The sequence below is a fragment of the Cyrtonyx montezumae genome, unplaced genomic scaffold, assembly GCF_038088225.1.
Source record: "Cyrtonyx montezumae isolate F1298 unplaced genomic scaffold, pur_monq_1.0 scaffold_0, whole genome shotgun sequence".
NCBI classification, from domain to species: Eukaryota; Metazoa; Chordata; class Aves; order Galliformes; family Odontophoridae; genus Cyrtonyx; species Cyrtonyx montezumae.
In genome coordinates, this window is record NW_027071824.1 from 24,768,114 (window position 1) to 24,789,977 (window position 21,864).

Genomic DNA, 21,864 nt, shown 5'->3' on the forward strand with positions numbered 1-21,864 from the left:
AGCATTTCAACCGCTAATTAAATACCACAGTGAAAACGTTAACTGATCAGAACGTCTTCGATCTATAAAAGGGTGATCCACTTGTCTTTACAGCACTGCTTCTTAGATACCTTGATTTTCTCCTGCCAGTTCTCAGGGTAGTGGCTGTTATGAGTTGGCACCTAACCTCTGCAGCCTCCATCTGTTAAAACTGTGATAATCTCACTGGATAAAGTTTAGATCTTGCCATCCACAAAGGAATTTCATCCCTTAAATAAGAGTACATACACAGGACATATTTATCTACCTTTTATTATAGGGATGCTGTGCTTCTCTATCCTTTGTCTTTTCATAGCAGACATATAATCAATTCTTAATTTTCATACAACATTGAAAGCAGCTCAACAATTCGGTCTTATATGCATTTGTTTAAGAACATCTAGCTCAAAAGAATAATCCTACTTCACATGAGCCAACATATATTTAAGAAGTCCTGAACAAAGTGTTCCCAATTGGAAAGTCAAAACAAGACAAGACTTGACATAAAATGTCCTTGATAGCAAGGATTTACAAGTACACACCAACCACATAGGAAAAATACATCCCGTAGGGGCCGTGTAAAGAAGAAATCAACAAAAAAATTAGAATGACAAAAGCTTGCCTGACTGTCTGCAAGAAAGGAGGAGAGTGAAGAAGAGAACGAAGAGGAGAAAGGAGTGATTTCAACAGCTGCAGCATACCTTGCATCACCATCTTTTGCTTCCCCTTCACTTCTTTAATAACCATTATTAAAGCAACTTTGGGCAAATGGAAACTTGAGAGCAAAGCCGTTTTAACAAGTTATTGGCACAGGATGCAGATGCTGCGAGTTATTTTCCTGCCTACCATCTGTACTTCTCTTGCTGTTCTGAAAGCTCTCTAACACAAACCAGAAATTTCTGTTGTGCCTTAAGAGAAAGCACCAGAGGTAACAAGCATTTGCAATTAGACATTAATTATTGTTTCAACAGTAAATTGTGAAAAGAATTTGGATTCTGCATTAGAGAAAACAGCAGATTGTACTCCAAACATCATTAAGTTCTTTGCTTAATAAAGTACCAAGATTAGTTCTCCTATTTAAGTTTTACACTCATGAAAAGTTATTTCACTGCAGCAATTCCTCTACAATTTTACAATTACATGGAGATAAATCCATGCTGAAAACTGGATTTAAAACTCGAACCACTCAGTTATGCTGCACCTATCAGGAAATTTCACACTTATTAGAAACACAGCAGTTACTTTGTTTTTAAGTGACCTTCTAAGCTTTTTCTTCTTTGCTCATTATTAGTTTTTAAAAAGCAGCTATAACATAAAAACAGCAACCAAAATGAAGGAAGATCAAAAAGATATGCTAAGAACTACTAGGAGTAATAGTTTAGAGGTACATCAGTCATACCTGACTACAGAATGTTTACAAATTCAAGCTCTACAGAGCAAAACACTCATCCATTTCTTAGAGATCAAACTGTGCTAGGAAACAGAGAATTAATAGTGATTTTTGCTCCTAAACAATTCCTTCCTATTCCTTAAATAAAATAAAATATAAAGGTAAGGCAAACCAGAGCTATTATATATAACTACATTGCCACTGTGTAATGCATCAGGTAGCCTCCTCCAAATAAAAACTTGCAGAAAACGTGCTATCACCTTCCTTACCTCAAGTTAAAGATCTGACCATTCCTTTCAGAACAAAGCAAATCAACACATACCAAACAACGTAACAGAACTCACAAACACAATGTAGCTGAGGACCATATTCCCAAAAATGACAGCCAGAGGCAAGCGGTTCCCCTCATTCAGAAGCCAGCTAACACATCAACTTCGCTATCATTTGTAATATCATCTTCTGAGTACTTGTTAACCCAAATTTGTTTCTAACTTACGTTGACATCTTCTTCCAGTAAATAGAAAAACACTCAAAGTATTTTAATACATCAACATAATCAGGAAAGGACAACTTCTGGATAAGCACAATTATTTACATAGTTAGCTTACTTTCCCTGATTGTAACTTACTACGTTTATCAATTATATACTTTATTGTTACTTTATACAGATCACAAAAAAAAAAGTTGCATTTCATGTGTGTAATGCTGTAACATGATGGAAAAAGAGCAATGATAGTGGGGCAGCAAAGTCCCAGGTCACAGCAAGTAAGGATAAGCTCAAGTACAGCAGTCATGTATACAGAAACAAAAGGAAAAAAACTGCTTATCTTTGGAAGGCCTCAGGTAGACAGGAACCTCCAGTGAGATACCCCTGTCTCCACTTCCAACCCTTAAATGAGGTCTGGGACAGTGGGGGGATCCTGGCTCTACTCCTTCCAGTCACTCACACATATGCACTGCATGCACCTGAGCTTCCCTGGGTTGGCCCTGCCTTCTCACCAGGTGCTCCATCATTGGTTGGATAAATTGAAGACAAAAAAAAAAAAAGAAAAAGCTTACATACTTTTCAAGGTGGTTTCCACTACAAAAAACTAGCCTATAAACCCAAACAACTGGTTGTAGATGCTTTGTCGTCAGTATAGTTATTGAGTTATCTTAGAAACTCATTACTTCATGCAAAACCCCTTTAATATCATTTCTATGAGAGATTTTAGTAGGTTAAGCTCTGCAAAGGATCTGGAATTTGGCCATTGGTTTCATCTGACAACTAAAGCAATCTATTTTATAAAGAACAATTAAAAGACTCAATTTAAAACTTTTTTTTTTTTTGCCAAGCTAAAGCTTTTTCAAAACAAATCAGAAAATGACTGACTTTTTGATCTCATATTTTTATATTTCTAAATACAAAACAGAAAAAAAACTTTTGTTCCACCCATATAGCTGCAGAACAGCCTCGCCACGCTGTGCACTTCCAGGACTCTAGATTTCTTCAATAGCCAAGATGAAGTACTTAATTTAAAATGAGAACTCAGCAAGCTTGGTAGCACTCTTTCTCTTGGAAAGAGAAAATGGAAGGGGTTAATCTGCTTTTTTAATGCAGTAATAATGAAGATTTAGTAACAAGTTAGGAAAACATAAGTTTTTTTCTTTTATATAATACTTGAGGAAATAAGTACAATTAGCTACACAATAAATATTAGTGACATTTAATCCTAGTGGCAAAGAAAATGAGAAAATTTTCCAAACATACAAAACTTAAGTATATTCAGTTCCAAGGGTTAACATGTCCCATAATGAACCATAGAAATGAAGTAGTTACTCCTGCATTTTTCAGAGGGAGGGCTGGCTTATCAGCTCCAAGTTAATAGCACACCTGCCAAAACACAGATTTCAGTAGCTATGAAGAGAACAAAGCATGATTATGTAGCCAACACCGGCACGTCTAGGACCGATTTAACTGGAGCTATGACCTCCCACAAAAAAAAAAAAAGGTTAAACTTGGATGGAATCTCTAAGAAGAAAAAATACTTTTGTGGTGATATTGTATGGCATTTTATAGCTCTCTATAAAAAAAATCACGTGCAGAGATGAAAATGGTGAAAATTAATTTAAAAAATTCAATTCAGGAATGTAAATTGATGACATTAGATGTTAGTTTGGTATTGCTACCATTGATAGACAAGTCATTTAGTATTTAATATATACCCCCTGTATTCAGCTCTGGTGAGGCCACACCTTAAGTACTGTGTTCAGTTTTGGGCTCCTCACTACAATAAAGACATTGAGGCACTGGAGCACATCCAGAGAAGGGCAGAAGAAGCTGTGAGGGAGCTGAAACACAAGTCTTATGGGGAACAGCTGAGGGAAGTGGGATTGTTCAGTCTGGAGATGAGAAGGCTCAGAGGAGACGTTATTGCCTTCTACAACTACCTGAAGGGAGGCTGTAGTGAGGTTGGGGTCAAATTCTTCTCCTAGGTAACAGTGATAGGCCTCAAATTGCATCAGAGGAGGTTCAGGTTGGATGTTAGGAAAAACTTTTTCTCTGAAAGAACAGCAAGGCACTGAAGTGTGCTGTCCCATTCCAATGGTGGTGGTAGAGTCACCATCCCTGCAATTGTTTGAGAAAAGTTTAGATGTTGTAATAAAGGACATGGTTTAGTGGGCAATATTGGTGGGAGGTGGAGATCACAAAGCACACAAACAACAAAAAAAAAACCACTGCACTTTTAATAAGCATTGTCACTGAAGATCAGTGAACTGAATTTCAACATTTCAAATTCTAACAGATCATCAGAAATGAATAATCAAGGGCAGAAGTCACTCATGCTGTAAAAACTCCTTGCAAAGGTTCACTCTACAAGGCCACTGTTTCAGAGCTTGAAAGACTGAAGCATATTTAAAAGAAAGTTCATGCTTTGTGATAACAAGAGAAACAGAGGCTGCAAAAAAAAAAAAAAAAAGGCTGTTATCTTCTAAGGTCAAAGCAACCAGAAAACAGTATCCAACATCCAAGTACAGTACAATAATGTGTTACTTCTCCATTCTTTTGAGGCTGCACAACAACTTTTTAATGGAACTTTTAATATTTAGTCAGGGAGTCCAAAAACACACACACTGTGATTGCTGTCCCAAAGCGGGGCGTGGGGAGACAACACTGGAATAGAAAACTCAGTTCTCTCTCAAGTTTTTCTGACAACAGAGTAACAACACTATCAGTGCCCACATCTCAGTTGCATAATTACATTTTGCATTATGTCTATGTAAGTACAATGCCTCATTACACAAATGTTACAATCAGCATGTAAAGTTATTTTTTCACTGTCTAGGAGAACAAACAAAACTGTGTAAGTATTTTAACAGCTAACTGGAGCTGTTGAGCTGCTAGTTTTTCCACTGACTTCTACGGAAGATAACTGCTCTTTGTGCTACTTTCAGAGACGGGTAGGAATGTGACCTCATCCTAGAACACCAGCTTTAAAAAAAAAACGTAATCAAGTACTGCTTGAAGTTTTGTTTAACACACTGATATTCATTACAAATACTGTAATTAAAAGTCCCACATGATGAATTGCAGTGCCACCCCCAAACCATTCATTTCAGCAAAAACAGAAAATCTGTGAGCTACAGACTAGAATGCGACTCCCCATGCTGGGCAAGAAGGCAGCACCAGTAATCTTGGCAAAAATGAGCCTCCTGCAGAAACCTCCCAGGGAAGAGTCCAAGGAGGAACAGGAAGAGAACAACTTCTAAAAACAGTGTAAAAACAATAGTAAAACAGCTTCTTTGGTGTCTTACAACAGGATACAGAAGAAAGACAGGGAGAAGAGAAAGACAAGAAGAACGAAGTAAGATCCAGGAGAGCAAAGCAACATTATTTTTCTTATTAATGATACTACCTGTTGAAGATACAGAGCCTTAACACCAAATAAGAGAAAGGAATAACTGCAGGTGTACATAGTTGAGGAAACAACATGAAAATCTGTATTAAAAAGGAGTTAAAGATATACAAAGCTAATGTTTTTAAATTAGTTGTATTAAATTCAGACAGTGTTTCAGTCTAGAATCTTGCTTTCAGCATTGAGGAGCACATGCGCATATACTTGAACATACTGCCTCAAAATTAATAAGCACATAAGGTGATTAGAATTTTTTCTCCACTTTTTAATGTTCAATTTGAGTCCACAGAAACATCAAACAGCAGCAAATTTAGAAGATATCAAGCTAAGGCCAAATAAATGACTACTGCAATTAAGTCTTACATGTACAGGTAAATCAAATGCTAGATGTTACTTCTCTGGAACATTACATTCTACACAAGCAAACGTTCAGTTACAGAACAGAAGTTCACAAAATTCAATGTGACAAAAAACATACTAAAATCATTAATCCCCTGCTATTTAAAATTGCTCTTTCCTGAATTCCAGCATCTCTTTTTGAACAAAAAACACATGCAGCAAGTAAATAAATGTAACAGGTGAAAACAAAACAGCATAATGCAAAACACTGCCTTTGATTCACTGAAAGATGAAAAGCAAAGGCTGCTAAGCATTTGCTGCTCCCACAGAAACTAGCATTCCTTCAGGGTCTCTAAAAAAATAAAACCCCTATCTATATAGTCAGAGCACATCAAATCACATAACAGATTACTGGGAGCAATGTTTTGTGAAACAAGGCATAACACTTTCAAGTGACATAACAACATGCAAGAGAAAAACATAATTGAACTGAATGTCAACTTCTAATAGATTTGAAGAGATGCTGTTTCTCAAGTTGATGAAATTCTGCAGTACTTTTATGGCTTGCATGAGGGAATTTTTTGTAAATGCTAATCAGATAAGATTACCAAATCCAGTGCTCCTTCCTGCTACACATTCCAGGAATGTATGACCAGTTTTTAATGTTGTAATGCAGCAGCATTATCTTTAGTGCAAAGCAGAAGGCAGGGCTACGTATACTCATAAAGATGGGCTAGGAAGCTGGTACACCTGGGATATTTTCTAATCTTTATGTAATTTAAGTAATTAAGAATAGTAGCACTTAATTACTATGACTTCCTATATGAATACAGCATGGAAAAATGAGGCACAAGAATTTTGAACTGCTAGCACATAAAAGGTACAAACATTTGCAGAAGTATTTATATTCTGAACACCTTCCTAACTAAAAAATGATCTTGCACGTAGGCTGGGATTGGCAGTTCCTCGCCTGTGGGACAAGGGTCTTTTTTAAGCCAGTCTTCCTGAAGAAAAATCAGTCAGTCCTTCCCTGTTGCCCCAGTTACTTTTGGTCTCACCATTCTATCTGTCAGTCAGATAAAACAGTCAAAGAAATACCATGTTCCCAGAGCTGTCAAGTTCCTATGGGCTTTACAGAAGTCTTACAGAAAAGGAACTTCAGTTCTGCCAGACAAATGTTTGTTCCTCTTTAGACCTTAGAGACAGCAACCAGTATCACCAGCTCAGCAGTTAGCAAGGCTATAGGAGACGTTTCAAACCAATTATAGCAGAGAGACTATGAGAGGAAGTGACAGGAATCCCCTATTCTGGAGCTGGTACCCTGGGACATCAGGGGCTAGCCCAGCAGGGACACTGGAAACATGGAAGAGAACAGAAAAGTAGAAGCCCAATGAATGAGCATCACAAAGAGGTGAGGGAGATGCAGAGCACCTGCCTGCAGGAAAATATTTTTTAATTTCTATTTATTTTAACTATGCAACCTAACAGGTGAACAGTAATTGGCTTATGGCTATTGACAGAAACAACTACAAGTTCTACTACCATGAGAGGGCATCTGGAGACGAAACTTGCATCTGCAAAAAAACCCAGTTCTCTCTCAAAACTACCCAAACCAATTCCAATAGATTTTTTTTTCTTTATAACCATACATTAGAAGGCACTGAATATGCAATCATTTAATAATGTATAAGCAGTCCTTACAACTTCACAGGTGAAATGAGCAAGTCTTTCCTCTTCAAAAGAGAGCCAAGAGACAGATTATACACCCTAGTGATCTCAGAATAAAATCAGGAAAGAGAGCAGGTAAGTTTACATCTAGCCTCTTTCTCATTCCATAACCCAACAGCCAACATGAAGCTTCTAGGTAGGAAAGTATGAGGGAAAGCATTTTTTGTGAGTTCTTGAAAACACTTCAATCTTATTTTCAAGTTGTTTTTATAAGTTAAACAGTTCTGCTGCAAACAACCTATAGGAGCAATAATCAGAGGTTATTTTGTCTTGCTTTCCCTCAAATTCCAGTACAACACCCTTCATCAAAAGCAACTGATTCAATAGAAATCCTGCCAAGCCATGTCAAACTGCCCTCTGAGATTTTAAGACCAAATTCTCTTTTCTGAGTTATTACATGAGATTATTCTGAAGGATGTCATTTTAATCCAGGTTGTCAAACTGCTGTTTCATTGTTCTCCTGGATGTTTGGTCTCATCAGTTTTCAAGTATTGATCTCATTAGAACTGTTATCTCCTTGGCTTTATTCAACAGTCTTTGAAAGTCAACCTGTTCTTGATGATTTCTATACATAATACAGACTTGGTGCACTCTTGCAAACTGGGGGCCATAAAGGACCCTGGGAAGCTGAAAGAATTAGTAAGCCAACCCCTACTTGCATATCCACCTCCAACAAATGAACAGAGGACTTATCAGTATTATGCAACTACACAATCTGCACAGAATCAACTTTGTGCTTCACCTTGTATTAATGGATTGGATCATGCCATAAGCAAGATATTCTGAACTTTCTGTAATGTTTCCTACAAGTACACAAAGCTGCTGTACTAGAGATAAAACACTCTTTTTTTTAGGCAGAAGTACTGTGCAATCTGAAACCAATCCCAAAACCACAAACCTCTGCTTACTCTACATTGGATTTCAGAAAATAAAACCTTACACATTTTAGCTGAACATAAGATTAACTTTATTGAGACCCCTAAGAAAACAACAGAGAAGACTGAATTGAACCCCAAAATAACCACAGTTGACTAAGGCCTCCTAATTAATGAGGTGTCCTTGGCCAGAAAAAAACAATTTGACTCCCCCAGAGAAAAACTGGAGAAAACTGGCTATACAGTGTCCAGGCCTGGAACTCCAGCACTAGAAAGATGTGGAGCTTGTGGAACAGATTCAGAGGAGGGCCATGATGATGAACAGAGGGCTAGAGCACCTCTCCTATGAAGAAAGGTTGAGGGAGATAGGCTTGTTCGGTCTGGATAAGAGAAGGCTCTAGGGAAACCCCACTGCAACTTTCCAGTAGTTAAAGGGAGCCTACAGAAGAGATGGTGTGGGACATTTTAAGTGATCTGATAGTGATAAGACAAGGGGTAAAAGCTTTAAACTGAAAGAGGGAAGATATAAATTAGACACTGGGAAGAAATTCTTTACTCAAAAGGTGGTAAGGCCCTGGCACAGGCTGCCCAGAGAAACTGTGGTGCCCCATCCCTGGAGGTGCTCAAGGCCAAGATTGCTGGGGCCCTGGACAGCCTGAGCAGCTGAGGGACAGCCCTACACACAGCAGGGATTGGATGGGCTTTAAGGTCCCTTCAAACGCAAGACATTCTATGATAAAAAAAAGAAAGTCATCCTTTGAAAGAATCTGAAAAAACCTGCTGAGAAAAAACCTGAAGAAGAAGAAAAAAAAGACTTGTTTCTTATTCCTCGTTTTACTGTTAGTTTCTGGTCTTTAAGATGAACTTGTGTTCTTTATTTTCAGTAAGAAAACTTTTTCATAATCAAATAGCTTGCTAACCAAGACTGCATTTGTACCCAGGAGATACTGTTTTTCAGTTTAAGATATTCCATTTCATTCAAATTACTTTTTAATTCATAACTCCTTAACTATATAGAACAATTTGAAAAACCTCAAATTTACTTTCAAATTTTCCTTTGGAATTTGTTTAGGCAAAGTCCATCCTAATTTTAGATAATCTCCTTACTCTATGCATCTAAGATCACAAAAGCTGCTTATTAGAAAGAAACTCTCAAAATAGACTGTTCTTTTCCAAAGAAACTTATGACCACGTCACCTCTGAAAGGTTTTATTAAGCACCCACAGTCAATTTGCAAATAACCATTAATAGCCATGGTTATTATGTTTTCACTTCATCATACATACTTAAGAGCTTTTTTTTTTTTTTTTACACATTTTTACACATTTGGAATAATCATTAAATTTTAAGATTTTTTACATGGACTCCAGAATTGAAGAAGTCCTGATACCATCCAAATCCCGCAGTCACCCTTTAAATTCCTTGCTTATAGCCCCTACAAAGATTGTTAGTTTTCTTTTTTCTTTTTTTTTTTTGTGAATATAGAAAATATTTGCATGTCAATTTCTTGCTTTACCTTTTCCCACCTCCAAAAGTGTCTAAAGAAACTTGTGTGGACAAAAGAAGTCAGGCACTGCTGTCAAAAAATAAAATAAATTCTACTGCTCTCATTACTGCTATTCAGTCTGTAGAGATCCCTCACCAATCATATCAATGTGATGTTAGTGAAACAGTGCCAGATACACCGTCCTACAGATCCCGACTTTATGGAAGGGATTGCAGAGAAATAACACGCTTGCCTTTAAGAAGCCTGCATTGCCTATTGTTTACCAGCCACGAGTCCTGACATATATCTTTTCTGGATCAAATATACTGCTGTATGGGGCTGAAAATACAGTTCTTAGGTATTTGCTAATGAAATATTTTAGTCAGCATCCCATACTGTGTCATATTAAGGGAAGTCATTTTTCTGATTTGTTGTCTAAGGAAGAACTTCCCAATGAAGATCAGTAAGCTAGCACAAAGCTGGTACAGTGGCAAACTACTGGGAATTTCTTCATGCAATGACCACCACCATTAACAGGCCATGGGAATTGGTGAGTAACAGCTGAGCAGTCAGATCCCATCACAGAGTCCTGTTTGTGGCCACAGCCATCACCAAGCAGTTGCTGCCCACACCAAGCACCACACACCCCAGCAGCCTTCTACTCCCAGGCATGAAAGGTTGAAAAAGATGACAGTAACAAAAAAGTGAAATCCTGGAGAAACAGAGAAGTAACATAACAGAAAACACATCAGTATTTGCAGTCCCTTTAAATTCATGTAAAATATTCTATCAGTTAATGACTGTAGTATATTCAGTCACTAGCATACTGTTGACTTGACTATGAACATACTTGACTATGAACCTATGACTTCCAATGTCACCATTCAATTAGATGATCAAGACCATCTTCAGGCCTCGGCAAGATTAAGAAAACATGGGTGAGAAAAGTATGCGGCTGAAATTAATCACATGGGCAACCACAGTAAATAACGAAAGCAGTGAACAAGCACATATATTGAGGTTATAATTAAAAGCATATTTTTAAAATGCTCTGCCATTATCTTCATACACAGAGATGATAATGGTAATCAGTGCACAGCAGTCACCAGTGCAGCTCTGAGTGTTGTGCTAAACCAGGGTTACAAGTTCATTTCAAAAGTGGACTTTGCCATTGTCACATCAGGAGTGTAGCAAGGCGCAGCAGCTCATTCTGTGCAGCGCAGTAAACCAGGATACAAGCTGCCTACTAACAGCTGCCTAGGATTTAACACATTGGCCACGAAGTCTCTAAGACCCTGAAGCAATGTTCCAGGAGTTCATCATCTTGTGCTACAATCAGAACCACAAATACAGCTGAGCTAGGTCCTTTCTTTATCAAACAAATAGTGAAAGTGTTCTCGGGAGCAGTCCCATGACTGAGCCTTGTCTTAACAATCCATGCATGATGACCTTCAAGGCACACTGCAAAAGCCTTTCAAACAAAATGCTTCAAACTTGAATAAAGCTTTTTCATTTTCACTTAACCACTTAAGGATGTCCAGCTGAAAGCAGGGTAATGTTTCTACTCTGAACGGGCCACATTTGCAGCAAGACTTCAGGCTTTTTTAATGCTTCAGGCATTTATGTAAGGACACATTTCCACTTTCAGGCCTCTAATCTGAAACAACCACGACAGTGAGGCATAAACACATCTCCACCCCAGTGAAACCAGCCTTCAGCACAGCTGTCTTACATGGCCCTGCATCAGCTACAACAGATGGGTGAAGGATGGATGAACTGAACAACTCCCTCACTCTTTCAGGTGCTTTTGTCAACACCAGAGGTGGAAAGCAAGTGTGAACAAAAGCATCACAGTTTAAAAAAAAACAAACTACTGTTTTTCTCATCACTGCTCACTGTGCAGGTGAATTTTATCTAACGAGAGCCAAAACCATGTGCAGATGTCCAGAAGTGAAACAGAAGCAACACCTTTATTATTAACAGAAGGAAAACCTGCCCCATCCCTGGAGGCATTCAAGGCCAGTCTGGATGGAGCTCTGGGCAGCCCAGTTTGGCAAGCAACAGCACACCCTGCAATGCAGGGGATTCAAAGTGGATGTTCTTTAAGGTCTCTTCCAACACAAGGCATTCTACAATTCTATGATTAATCTTTCCTTTAAAAGCTATAGCGAGCCAAGGTCCTGTTAAGGGTAGCAGACCTTGCCCGAGAAAGGAAGTCTCGTGTAACTGCAGCTGTGACCAACGCATTAGATTTCACCCCACTTCGCTTCTGACCGCGCTCCTTCCTACCTGAGAGAGCAGGGCTCATTCCTGCCGTGCTTCACGCACACCCGCTTCACCCCCAAACCTTTCCGAAAGAGCCAAAGACCCTCTACAGGCGCAGAGACCCACCCGCCGCTGGCACACGTCGGGGCGGGCAGGGCCCCGCTCCCCGAGCCGGCCGCCCCCGGGCCCCAAGCCGCGAGGCCCCGGCCGCCTCCCCGAGGGACTCACTGTTGCTGGACTTGAGGTCGCGGTGTAGGATGGGGACGATGGCCTGGTCGTGCAGGTAGAGCATGCCGCGGGCGATCTGCACCGCCCAGTTGACCAGGACGTGCGGGGGGATGCGGCGGCCCCCGCGGGCGGCCCCGGGGGCGGCGGCGGAGGACGAGGAGGAGGCGGCGGCGGCCAGGACCCGGTTGAGGGAACCGCCGCGGGCGAACTCCATGACGAGGCAGAGGTTGGGCTCCCGCAGACAGACCCCGTGCAGGGCGATGATGTTGGGGTGCCGCAGCATGGCGAACAGCTTGGCCTCCTGCCGCACGCTCTCGGCCGTGGCCGTGATGTCCTCGTCGGGGTCCTGCCGCGCCGCCTTCACGGCCACCTCGCGACCGCGCCAGGTCGCCCGGTACACTTTGCCGAACCCCCCCACGCCGATGATCTCCTGCAGCTCCAGGTGCTGGAAGTCAATCTCGGTCAGGCTGCCCGCCGGCTCCTCGCCCGCCGCGCCGCGGGGCTGCCGGGTCACGTAGTTGGCGGGGAAGATGCCCAGCCGCTGCCGGATCTTACCCGCCCACCACCCGTCGTCGCCGGACACGGCCGCATCCTGCGACAGCACCTCCACCACGTCGCCCCGCCGCAGGCTCAGCTCGTCCTCCCCGCTCGCCTCGTAGTCGTACAGCGCAGTCCACAACGGGCACGGCCCGCCGGAGCTCGACGCCCCGGCGCCGGGCGCGGCCATGGCGACGACCTCAACCCCGGCAGCCGCCACCGCGGGGGCGCCCGCCCGGCCGCATCCTCACCTGCCGCCGCCGAGCGGGAGCCGCGGGAGGGGCGGGGCTTGGCGCCGCCGGGCTGACACAGGTAGGGCGCAAGCGCGGGCAGGGTGGGTGGGCAGGGGAGTGGCGCCGCTCCCGCCTCCCTGCCTCGCGTCGCTGATTGGCTGGGTGTCGTCACGTGGCGGCGAGAGCTAGGACGGGGTTGGAGGAAGGGGGAGGCAGTGGGTGCGGGTGCGTGGGCAGGTAGGTGTCCTCCGCGCGCGCGCAGCCTGGAGGAGGGTGTGGGCCGCCTCGGGTGCTCTGCCGTGGTAACGCCGCGGCTGCTAGGGCAGCCCGAGGTGGACAACAGGGTGTGGGGAAAGCGTCGTGCCGCCAGCCGCAATCGTCTGCGCGTTCGGTGGCTCTCAGCTGCTCGCCCATCTGGAGTGCTGCGCGTCCCTCAGCTGCGTTTGCAGCTGTGGATCGCAACCGCGATTCTAACGTTGTTATTCAAAGGTTAAAACTGCATGGAGTTAATAAGCTCCTGTTCATCCCGCAGCCGAAGCTATGTCTCTGGAAGCTAGGCAATTGTTTTATTTTAAACGCTACAGCAGTTAGTGAACCATGTTAACCAAAACGAAGTAATGCAGAACCGGCACGTCTATCAAGTCTTTTCCCATTTCCTTTAATATAAGAGAATGCCTCGCAGCTATCCAGAGAGATAATTGCAAAGCTTTTCCTTATCTGGGTATTTGCCTTATTATAAAAGCCATAAAGTATGTTGTAATACGAGCGCTCTGCCACACAAATTCCACCTTGAACTTTATCGGAAGGAATCTGCAGGAACTAATTAACTGTGGAATGTTTTGGGTCAGACAAGGTGTTGGTTGCAGTACAGTGAAAAGTTTAAATATTTATTTAGAGCTAGTATTAAAAAATGTGCTCCCCGAAGTGCTGCTATCCACCAGCAATTGGTGCAGCCAGGTCATTCTTTGGACTTTCTGCAGCACCGTGTTCTCTAGGATCTTGATGTGTGATTGTTTTTCCTAGCTTATCTAACAATGGAAATAATTTCATGGTGAACAACTCCAAGCACCTGTAACTTTTCTCATGGCACCACCTAGTGGAGTTGTCATTAGGAAGGGCAGCATACAGCTTGCTGGTGGTGGAGCTCACTGCTCAGTTTGTCATTGTCAGTGGGTCTGTGCTCACGTTTTTCCACCTCTGGCACTCCTCTGCAGCCGCAGGTACAGTACTGTGCATCAATCTGTGCCGTGTGTGGAACACATACCCTTAGCTGGAATTACAGGACCCCTTCTGACCCGCAAATAAGATTATACCAGAAAAGGAGTGGAAAGATTTGAGTGGTGGGAGGACAGATCTCCCTAAGTAAGACACAGTGTTGCATCAAGTCCGATGAAGCCCTCCCCTCCAAGGACTTCAGAATAACCTGCTTGAGCCAGATTCCTGAGATACAGAAGAGAGGAACATCTGAATAAACTTCTCATTTCCCCCTTTGTTTACTCATCTCTTTTTATTTCTAAGTCTACATGTAAATGTTTTTTGTCAGTATGTATATGGAAAATGACTTGTTAGTTTCTGAAAAAATAATATTTTAATGATTATACCTTTTGAACTGTTACTGATAGCTGGTGATTGTGTTTGATGCTAGTTCTATGTTTTGTCATCTTTGAAAAGAATCTGCCTTACTATGCAAAAGGTATAACAAAAATTTCCACTCACCAAGGGGAGAGAAATGTTATGCAAGACATGTTTAATGCAATGGCACACAGGGCAACACTAGAACTGTGTCTCCTTCATGCAGATTAGGAGGCTTCTTGGCAAGGACAAACCAAGCAAACACCTCGACCCATGGCTGTAGTCCCACAGACATCTGTAGGCCTGTGCCACTGAAAGAAGCAGTGCCACACCTCTTGTTTGTGTGGCTCTTGAACCTCCTATCAAGCATCCAGCACAAGCATCCAATGTGACTGCACTGTGTGCAGCACTGGGAGCTGAGCTGTGGCAAATTGCCTCTCAATGGCATCCAGTGCCACACACCCCTTCCCTCAGGTGTACCACAGGGATGCGGCCCAGCATCTCCTGTGCTGCGTTTGGCCTACCTGCTCTTGCTCCCCACATGCCTCCAGTCTCCTCAGTGCCACGCACATCCATCTTCTGACACCCCTCACACGCTATAAAACCTCTAATTCAAGCTCAATCGTCATCAAACTCAGAGTAGATCTTGTGGTACCACCAAGCAGGCCGACAAACACCCGACGGATCGGGTAAAATAACGTCGAGGCGGTGGGGAGGAGGGGGTGTGCGCGCCGGGCCCCGCACGGTGCCGCCCGGTGGGCCGGGCCTTCCCCGCACCTGCGGGGCGCCGCGCTCCGGAACGCGGCTCCGCGGCGCCGTCCGTCCGCGCGCCTGCAGCGGCCGCGGCCCCGGGGCCGAGCGGAGGGAAGCCCGGCCCGGCCGGGGTGGGGCGGGATGCTCAGCGTCGCGGGGCACCATGGGAGAATCCGCCGGCGCCCGGCATGGCGGCGGCGGCGGGCGGCTGAGGGGCGGCGGCGGGCGGCCATGGTGTCGCCGGCGGCGCGGCTGGTGGGGCAGGGAGTGTGGGCGGCGCTGACCGGCGGCTGGTACCACGACCCGGAGCAGGGCGCCTTCACCAACAGCTGCCACCTCTATCTGTGGCTCTTCCTGCTGACCCTGCCGCTCGCTATGCACCTGGTGAGCACCTCGGGCGCGGGGCGCGGGGAGCCGCCCGCGGGTTGGGGCCGGGGTCGGGGCCGCGCCGCACCTCGGCCTGGCGGCAAGGGCAGCGCGCGGCCTCGGGTGGGCGCGCCGCGTCCCCGCCGTGACCGCTCGAGGAGGCCGCGCCGCGCTGTTGGGGCGACACAGGGGGGCTGGGGGGCTGCGGCAGCGCCTCAGAGCGCCCTTCGGGGGCTGCTTCTTGTTTGCTGCCCGCCCAGCTCTGACCTGCAGGGAGAGGTAAATAAAGGAGGAAATTCAAGTGTCTGAATGTCACCGGTGAGTCACATTGCTCCTCGTGCCGCGCAGCTCACCTTGTGCTAAGCATCACGCATCGGAAGCTTTGCTCATTGGGATTTGCTTGTCCAGTTTTAGTATGGTTTTTCCTTGAAATCCTGGAAGTTTGACTCAGCTTTAGTGTGTTACCTCCTGCCTGAGGAAGGCTTGGAAGTAGTTTGCTGGATCATTTCATCTATTCGTTAAACCCTTCACTGGCTGTACTTTAATAGTATTTCACTTGGTGAAAACTGCCATTCCTTTGGCTCTTGCAGTGACTCAACTCAATTCTTAACAAAGTTTGTAACTTAGGTGTTACTTTTTTTTTTTTTTTCCCTAAATCTAAGCAGGTCTTTTCACCCTACATGAATAATTGGACTGAATGACCTTTAAAGGTCCCTTCCACCTCAGATGATTCTATGGTTGGGGTTGGCCCTGATTTGCAGAGAGCATTCATGGCTCTCTGGAATTTCAGCAAGAAGTCAGTAATGCATTTTTAAAAATCAATTACTATGCCGTAGTTTTGGCCGTGGTTTGTACTCAATCCCAGTAAGTATGGGTCATGGAGTTTTTAAACGAAGGTAACTGTGTTTTCTTCTGATGGATGGAGTCTGTCCTCTGCAAGCCAGCAAGAGCCTAATGTCATAAGGACTGCTACCGAAGTAAAATGCATGACTTTTCAAAAAACAAACAAACTAAAACAAAACAAAGTTAACTTTCTTTTCCAGCTATTGTAAGTAGGTATATATCTGAAAGAGTATGTGTTGCCTTGTGGGAAATTTCTGAACTAATAGCGTGGAAGAAGACATGCAGAGTTGCACAAAAGAACGCTATAGTTTAAAGCAAATCTAAAACATAAGAAATTATTTAAAGGGAGGAGAAAACCAAATTTATCTATTTATCTTTTCTATTTTCTCTCCTGGGCTTTGTGTTTGTCTGTCTTGATAGATGTGCTTCTGCAGACTGGCTGGCTTTCTGATGAATCATCTGGTTAAATGGAGGACTTGTGTTCTTGAGTAATGTGTCACTATGGGAATTTTTATCCTTGATAGATATAATGCATTTATGATGTTGCCTACTCAAGTATTTATCTCCTCAAGTGTTTGTTTTCCTGCTTTTAAGTGGTTGAGCTTTGTAAACTTTGTGCACAAACAGATATATTCTTACCACTTAGAAACTTGAACCTCTTTCTTAATTAAAAGATTTCTTTGGGGAATTTTATTTAAAATCTTTGGTGGTATTCATGTTACACCATTTGGAATCAGCTTAAGCAGTCACCAATATCTCTTGAAATGGCAAAGTTAGAACAAGTCAGAGTACTATTACTTAAAAACGTGCCTTTGCTTTGGATTGTCACAATTACACCTTTGAAACTGTAACAGTTTGATTTGAATGAAGTAGCAAAACTCATCCAGCTGCTTTTGGATTTTTCACACTGGCTCAGCTGAGATGTGCTGACGGTAGCATTGGGGAGCTTATAGTATCATGTTGTTTCTGTTGTGTGGATCGAGGATTTTGTTCTCTAGCGTTGTCAGCACAGCTCACTTTGGTACTAATTGTTCCCTTGTGAACTTCACCATTCCTGAAAATGCAGTTCTGTGTTTCATCTTTTCTTTCTCATTTATCCTTTGTAGCAACAGATATGTGATTAAAAATGTACACTGGAAACTTTGGAGCATCATTGCTATTAAAAATCAACTTTCAATATTGTTAGGCTACCTTCTGACTTTGCTATGTCAGATCTAGTAATAGATAATGATTTGGTGGAATAAAGTAACAACATAGCACAGGGCTCCCAGGTGTTGTGTGTGTGTGTGTGTGTCTAATACTGGTGGTACTGTTGAGCAGAGCCACCTGGCTGAGGTCAGCCCCAGTGCAACACCAGTAGAGCAGAGAGAGGGTTTTGGGGATGCTCGTGCTGTAGCCTGCTCTCAGCGTGCTCCCACCTTTTGGTGAGCCCTTGCGATAGCTTAGTGATTATTTCTTCCATCCTTTTTTGGAAAGGAAGCTCTTGAACTGAACATTAGGTCTTCAAATCATACCATGATAAATATGACGTGGCAGTATAAGGGTGTGGGCAAGTAAACAAATTACTCAGAGGTAAACTGTGATAAAGCTTGCAGCGTGTCAGCTGCTTCCAGTCCCAGCTGACAACACTTTAACCTTCTTTTTCCCTCTGTAACAGTAATGATATGCATATCACTGGAATATGTGGATAAACTTTACACCCCTGCGATTTGCTACCTGTTTTTCCATGTTCTGCAGGGTGTTTGGGACATCTCTTAGATATTAATTCAGCTAAAGGAATATCAAAGTATGTATCTTTGGCTTCAGTGCTAAAGTATCTTCCATTCTTTCTTCTCCAAGTCTCACTGTAGTGGCTGACTGCACATTTTCCATCATTTTTCATGCTGTAGCACACCAAAGCTGAGGTGAGGACATTGCACCATCTACCTTTACGTACATCAGCAGTAAGTCAGATGGCATTTCAAACAGGTGAACCTGAGTGTCTGCCCGTGTCCCACAGTGTTCTGATATTGAAAGCTACTGGCCTGCTCTGAGCGGGGAGGTGTTCTAAGTTAGGTGACAGTTGCTGAAGAGTTAAAAAATTCTTCAGCAGCGGGGATGGAGAAAGATGGTGAGCAAACAGACACATGGTATGATTATAAAACCTAATTTCTGTAGGAAACAAGGCTAATTATAACTATAGTACAGCAAAAGGGAATATATAATGTAATTCCTCAGTATTATTTAATTTAATTTCCCACTAGCTCAAACAAATTTTTGTAGCTTTCACATATTCATACCTAGGAACACCAACTGCACTCAGATGGCACTTCTACCTTTATGCAAGAGGCCTGATTCAGAAAGTCCAAGGCTTTCCATCCTCACCTTCATCTTTTTCCCAATTCCTCGCGTGGGCAGGGAACAAGCTGCTAGCTTCTGCTACTTAGCTTCTTCCAAGATTCAAAATATTAAAATTATGCTAGACTTATATCTATATCTATCTATCCATCTATACATATATAGGCAGATTTTGAATTGTGAGCATGCTTAGCATGTGCTCTGTGTGAAGCACTGTATGTTGGGTGGATGTGCAAGGGGATCATGAGGAGTCACTGAGTGTGTGTCCAGGAGCTCTGATCACAATACAGGGATGGGAACATGCAGCAGTTGGTGTTAGCGAGAACCAGTCCTCTCTTTCACTTAGGAATCCAGGAGCTTCTGGTGATTCTCCCCTCTAGCGTACTCTGTGCAAACATAGGCTGTGTTATTGGAAGTCTATTTCTGTTGTGTCCTCTTGATATTATTCATATAAAATGTATTAAGCTTAATAGGTCACCTCTAAAGCCCTTCTATTTTGTTGACTCATTCTGGGGTGTTATTTATAACTGAGAGGACAATCCATGCTTTAACTGTGTAGTTGAAGAGATTTCTGGAAAGTGAAAAAATCCTTGCAGACAATTGGCTGTATTTCTTTCTGAAACCAAGTGATTTTTAACTTGTGTTTTGCAAATGCTTTAGTCATAAAAAACAAATGCATCAACTGTATCCACCAAGGCTTCAACTTTGGGAGCATTGCTTTGCAAATAGATCTTTCTGTCCCAGAGTCAGTAAATGACCAAAGAATATTCTGAGTTCTGGTGTACACGTACATGTAGCATGTGTACATAAGATGAAGTACTTTTAACGAGCTAAGATTGTTTGTAGAAAGTAGTGTCTTTCTCAACAGGTATTGTTAGTAATACATACCTGCTATATAGCTTCTCTACTTTTATGTAATAAATTTAGAAGTGGTTCAGGTTGGATATCAGGAAAAGGTTCATCACCAGAGGGTGGTTGGGCTTTGGGACAGGTTCCCCAGGGCAGTGGTCACAGCTCCAAGCTGACAAAGTTTTGATTTCTGGGTGGTCCTGTGTGGAGCGAGGAGTTGAACTTGATCATGCTATGGGTCCCTTCCAGCTCAAAATATTCTGTGATTCTGTATGAATCAGAATAGTCCTAAGAAAGAATTTATCTGAAAAATTTCACGTGCCTATCACGAAGGAATGAAGTCTCAACAAGCCAAATGTGACAGATGAGTAGCAACTCATTTGCTTGTGATAATGCAGAAATGATTCAGCATACTCATTTCAACATTGAGATAGATGTGATGGCTTGTTTTAGAGATGAAGTAAATGTACCTCATCCCTTCCCTTCCTTCCTTATGTGGTGCAGCGTGGTTTATTTCTGAATCTGAAATGATTTTTTAAATTCAAATGATCGTTGATCTCCAAAGCTGGTATTTATATTTATAGATTTAGGGAACAGAGTTAGATCTCTCTGTGAGACCGCAAGTGAATAAAAACTATGTATAAGGATGTTCAGTGACAATAGAGATGAAGATTTTGGCCCTTCAAATGTAACTGGAAGAATTAATTATGAATTTCTCTTTACAGTAAGGAAGTATTACATAGGATAGTGCTGTTCCTTCACAGACATGACGTACTGATGTCTGTGTTTGAACTATAATTCACTGTAATGACTAAGAGATAGGGTGCCCATCCCAAATCAGCAGACACAGTTCAGACAGCTGCAAATTAACAATTATGAACTTTAGAAAAAAAAGCATTCAAAGAGCCTGCCTCTCCAAATACATTACATTTATTTGTTTTGACTGATCCTGATTAACTTTTTTTAGTTCTTTAGCAGTAGAGATAGTAGGAGACGTTGTGAAGTGTTAGAAAAAGGCAGTGAAAGTACAGCATTTTAGTGTTTTTAGCACTGTTCTCATAGCTGAGAAAGATGACAATTTTTCAAAAGGAGCTTCCTTTTTGTGGATATTTAATCTTTTATTTTGTGTCTGATAATGCAGGAAAAGCTTCATTGTTCTAGGAATGGGGATTCATGGAACGGCTTGGGTTGGAAGGGACCTTGAAGACTATACAGTTCACCTCTCTGCCCATGGGCAGGGCTGCCCCCCACCAGCTCAGGCTGCCCAGGGCCCCATCCAACCTGACCTTGAGCGCCTCCAGGGATGGGGCACCCACAGCTCTGGGCAGCCTGTGCTGTGTCAGAGTGAAGAATTTCTTCCTAGTGTCTAATCTAAATCTTCCCTCTTTTACTTTAAAACCATTTCCCCTTGTCTTCTCACTATTGGACTATGTAAAAAGTTGGTCTCCCTCCTATTTATAAGCTTTCTTCGAGAACTGGAAGGAGTGTTTGAACAAAGTAAACTGTGAGCTTTTACTGACTTGGTTAATAATTTAACAAAAGAAACTATCCATAGCTAATCAGAAGAAGAATAAACTGTTTGAAATTTGAGCAAATCTTTAAAACTTTCTGATGAGTAGAACTCAAGTATTCCATATGGAGATGCACTACTTCTTGTGTCTTCAAAACTCAGTGGAGGTACAAATGAAAGACAATTAATGAAATAAAAAAATTGAGGTTGTCCTTTTGGTACCATTTTCTTATAATGAACATGTATGATGATGTCTTTATTATTCCTTTCTATAGGCTTGTCCAGCAAATGCAGTTACGGCTTTTGCATACTGCAGCTTAGTGACAGTGTTCTTCACAGCAATTAAGGTGATCAGTTACCGTCTGCACCTTATGTTTGACAAAGGTGAAGCAATTCAACAACAGGTCCCAGGAAAAAATGGAAGGCAGTGTAAAGATACAGAGGTCCTGAAAGAAAACACTGTTCTTCAGCCCTCCAGTGACAGGTAAGCTTTTCATTACATGTTGCTGGTACGTTGTTTATAACTGTTAAGTTTGCACTGTCCTGCACAGCAAAACTACACATTGGCAGCAAGAAAACTTCTACAATTCTGTGGGGAAAGGCACTCCTGAAACCCTTATCAGTGCTTTTATTCTCAGT

The 21,864-nt window shown here is 42.6% G+C and overlaps 2 protein-coding genes across 4 annotated transcripts in view; one reads left to right on the forward strand and one right to left on the reverse strand.

Annotated features, from left to right (window-relative positions):
• MAP3K21 (mitogen-activated protein kinase kinase kinase 21) overlaps positions 1-13,022 on the reverse strand; it is a 120,053-nt gene extending 107,031 nt beyond the window's left edge. For all 3 annotated transcript variants that reach the window (XR_010621852.1, XM_065730234.1, XM_065730220.1), the window contains exon 1: positions 12,226-13,022. Coding sequence is in view for 2 of the 3 variants with exons in the window: in XM_065730234.1 (XP_065586306.1) it covers positions 12,226-12,952 (727 nt within the window). In the remaining variant the exon portion in view is untranslated. The remainder of the gene's footprint in view (positions 1-12,225) is intronic.
• A 2,514-nt stretch (positions 13,023-15,536) lies between these two features.
• Positions 15,537-21,864, forward strand: part of PCNX2 (pecanex 2) — a 144,577-nt gene continuing 138,249 nt past the window's right edge. Inside the window, exons 1-2 of the mRNA XM_065730527.1 lie at positions 15,537-15,704; positions 21,501-21,709. Of these exons, the coding sequence (XP_065586599.1) occupies positions 15,552-15,704; positions 21,501-21,709 (362 nt within the window). The 5' untranslated portion in view covers positions 15,537-15,551. The remainder of the gene's footprint in view (positions 15,705-21,500; positions 21,710-21,864) is intronic.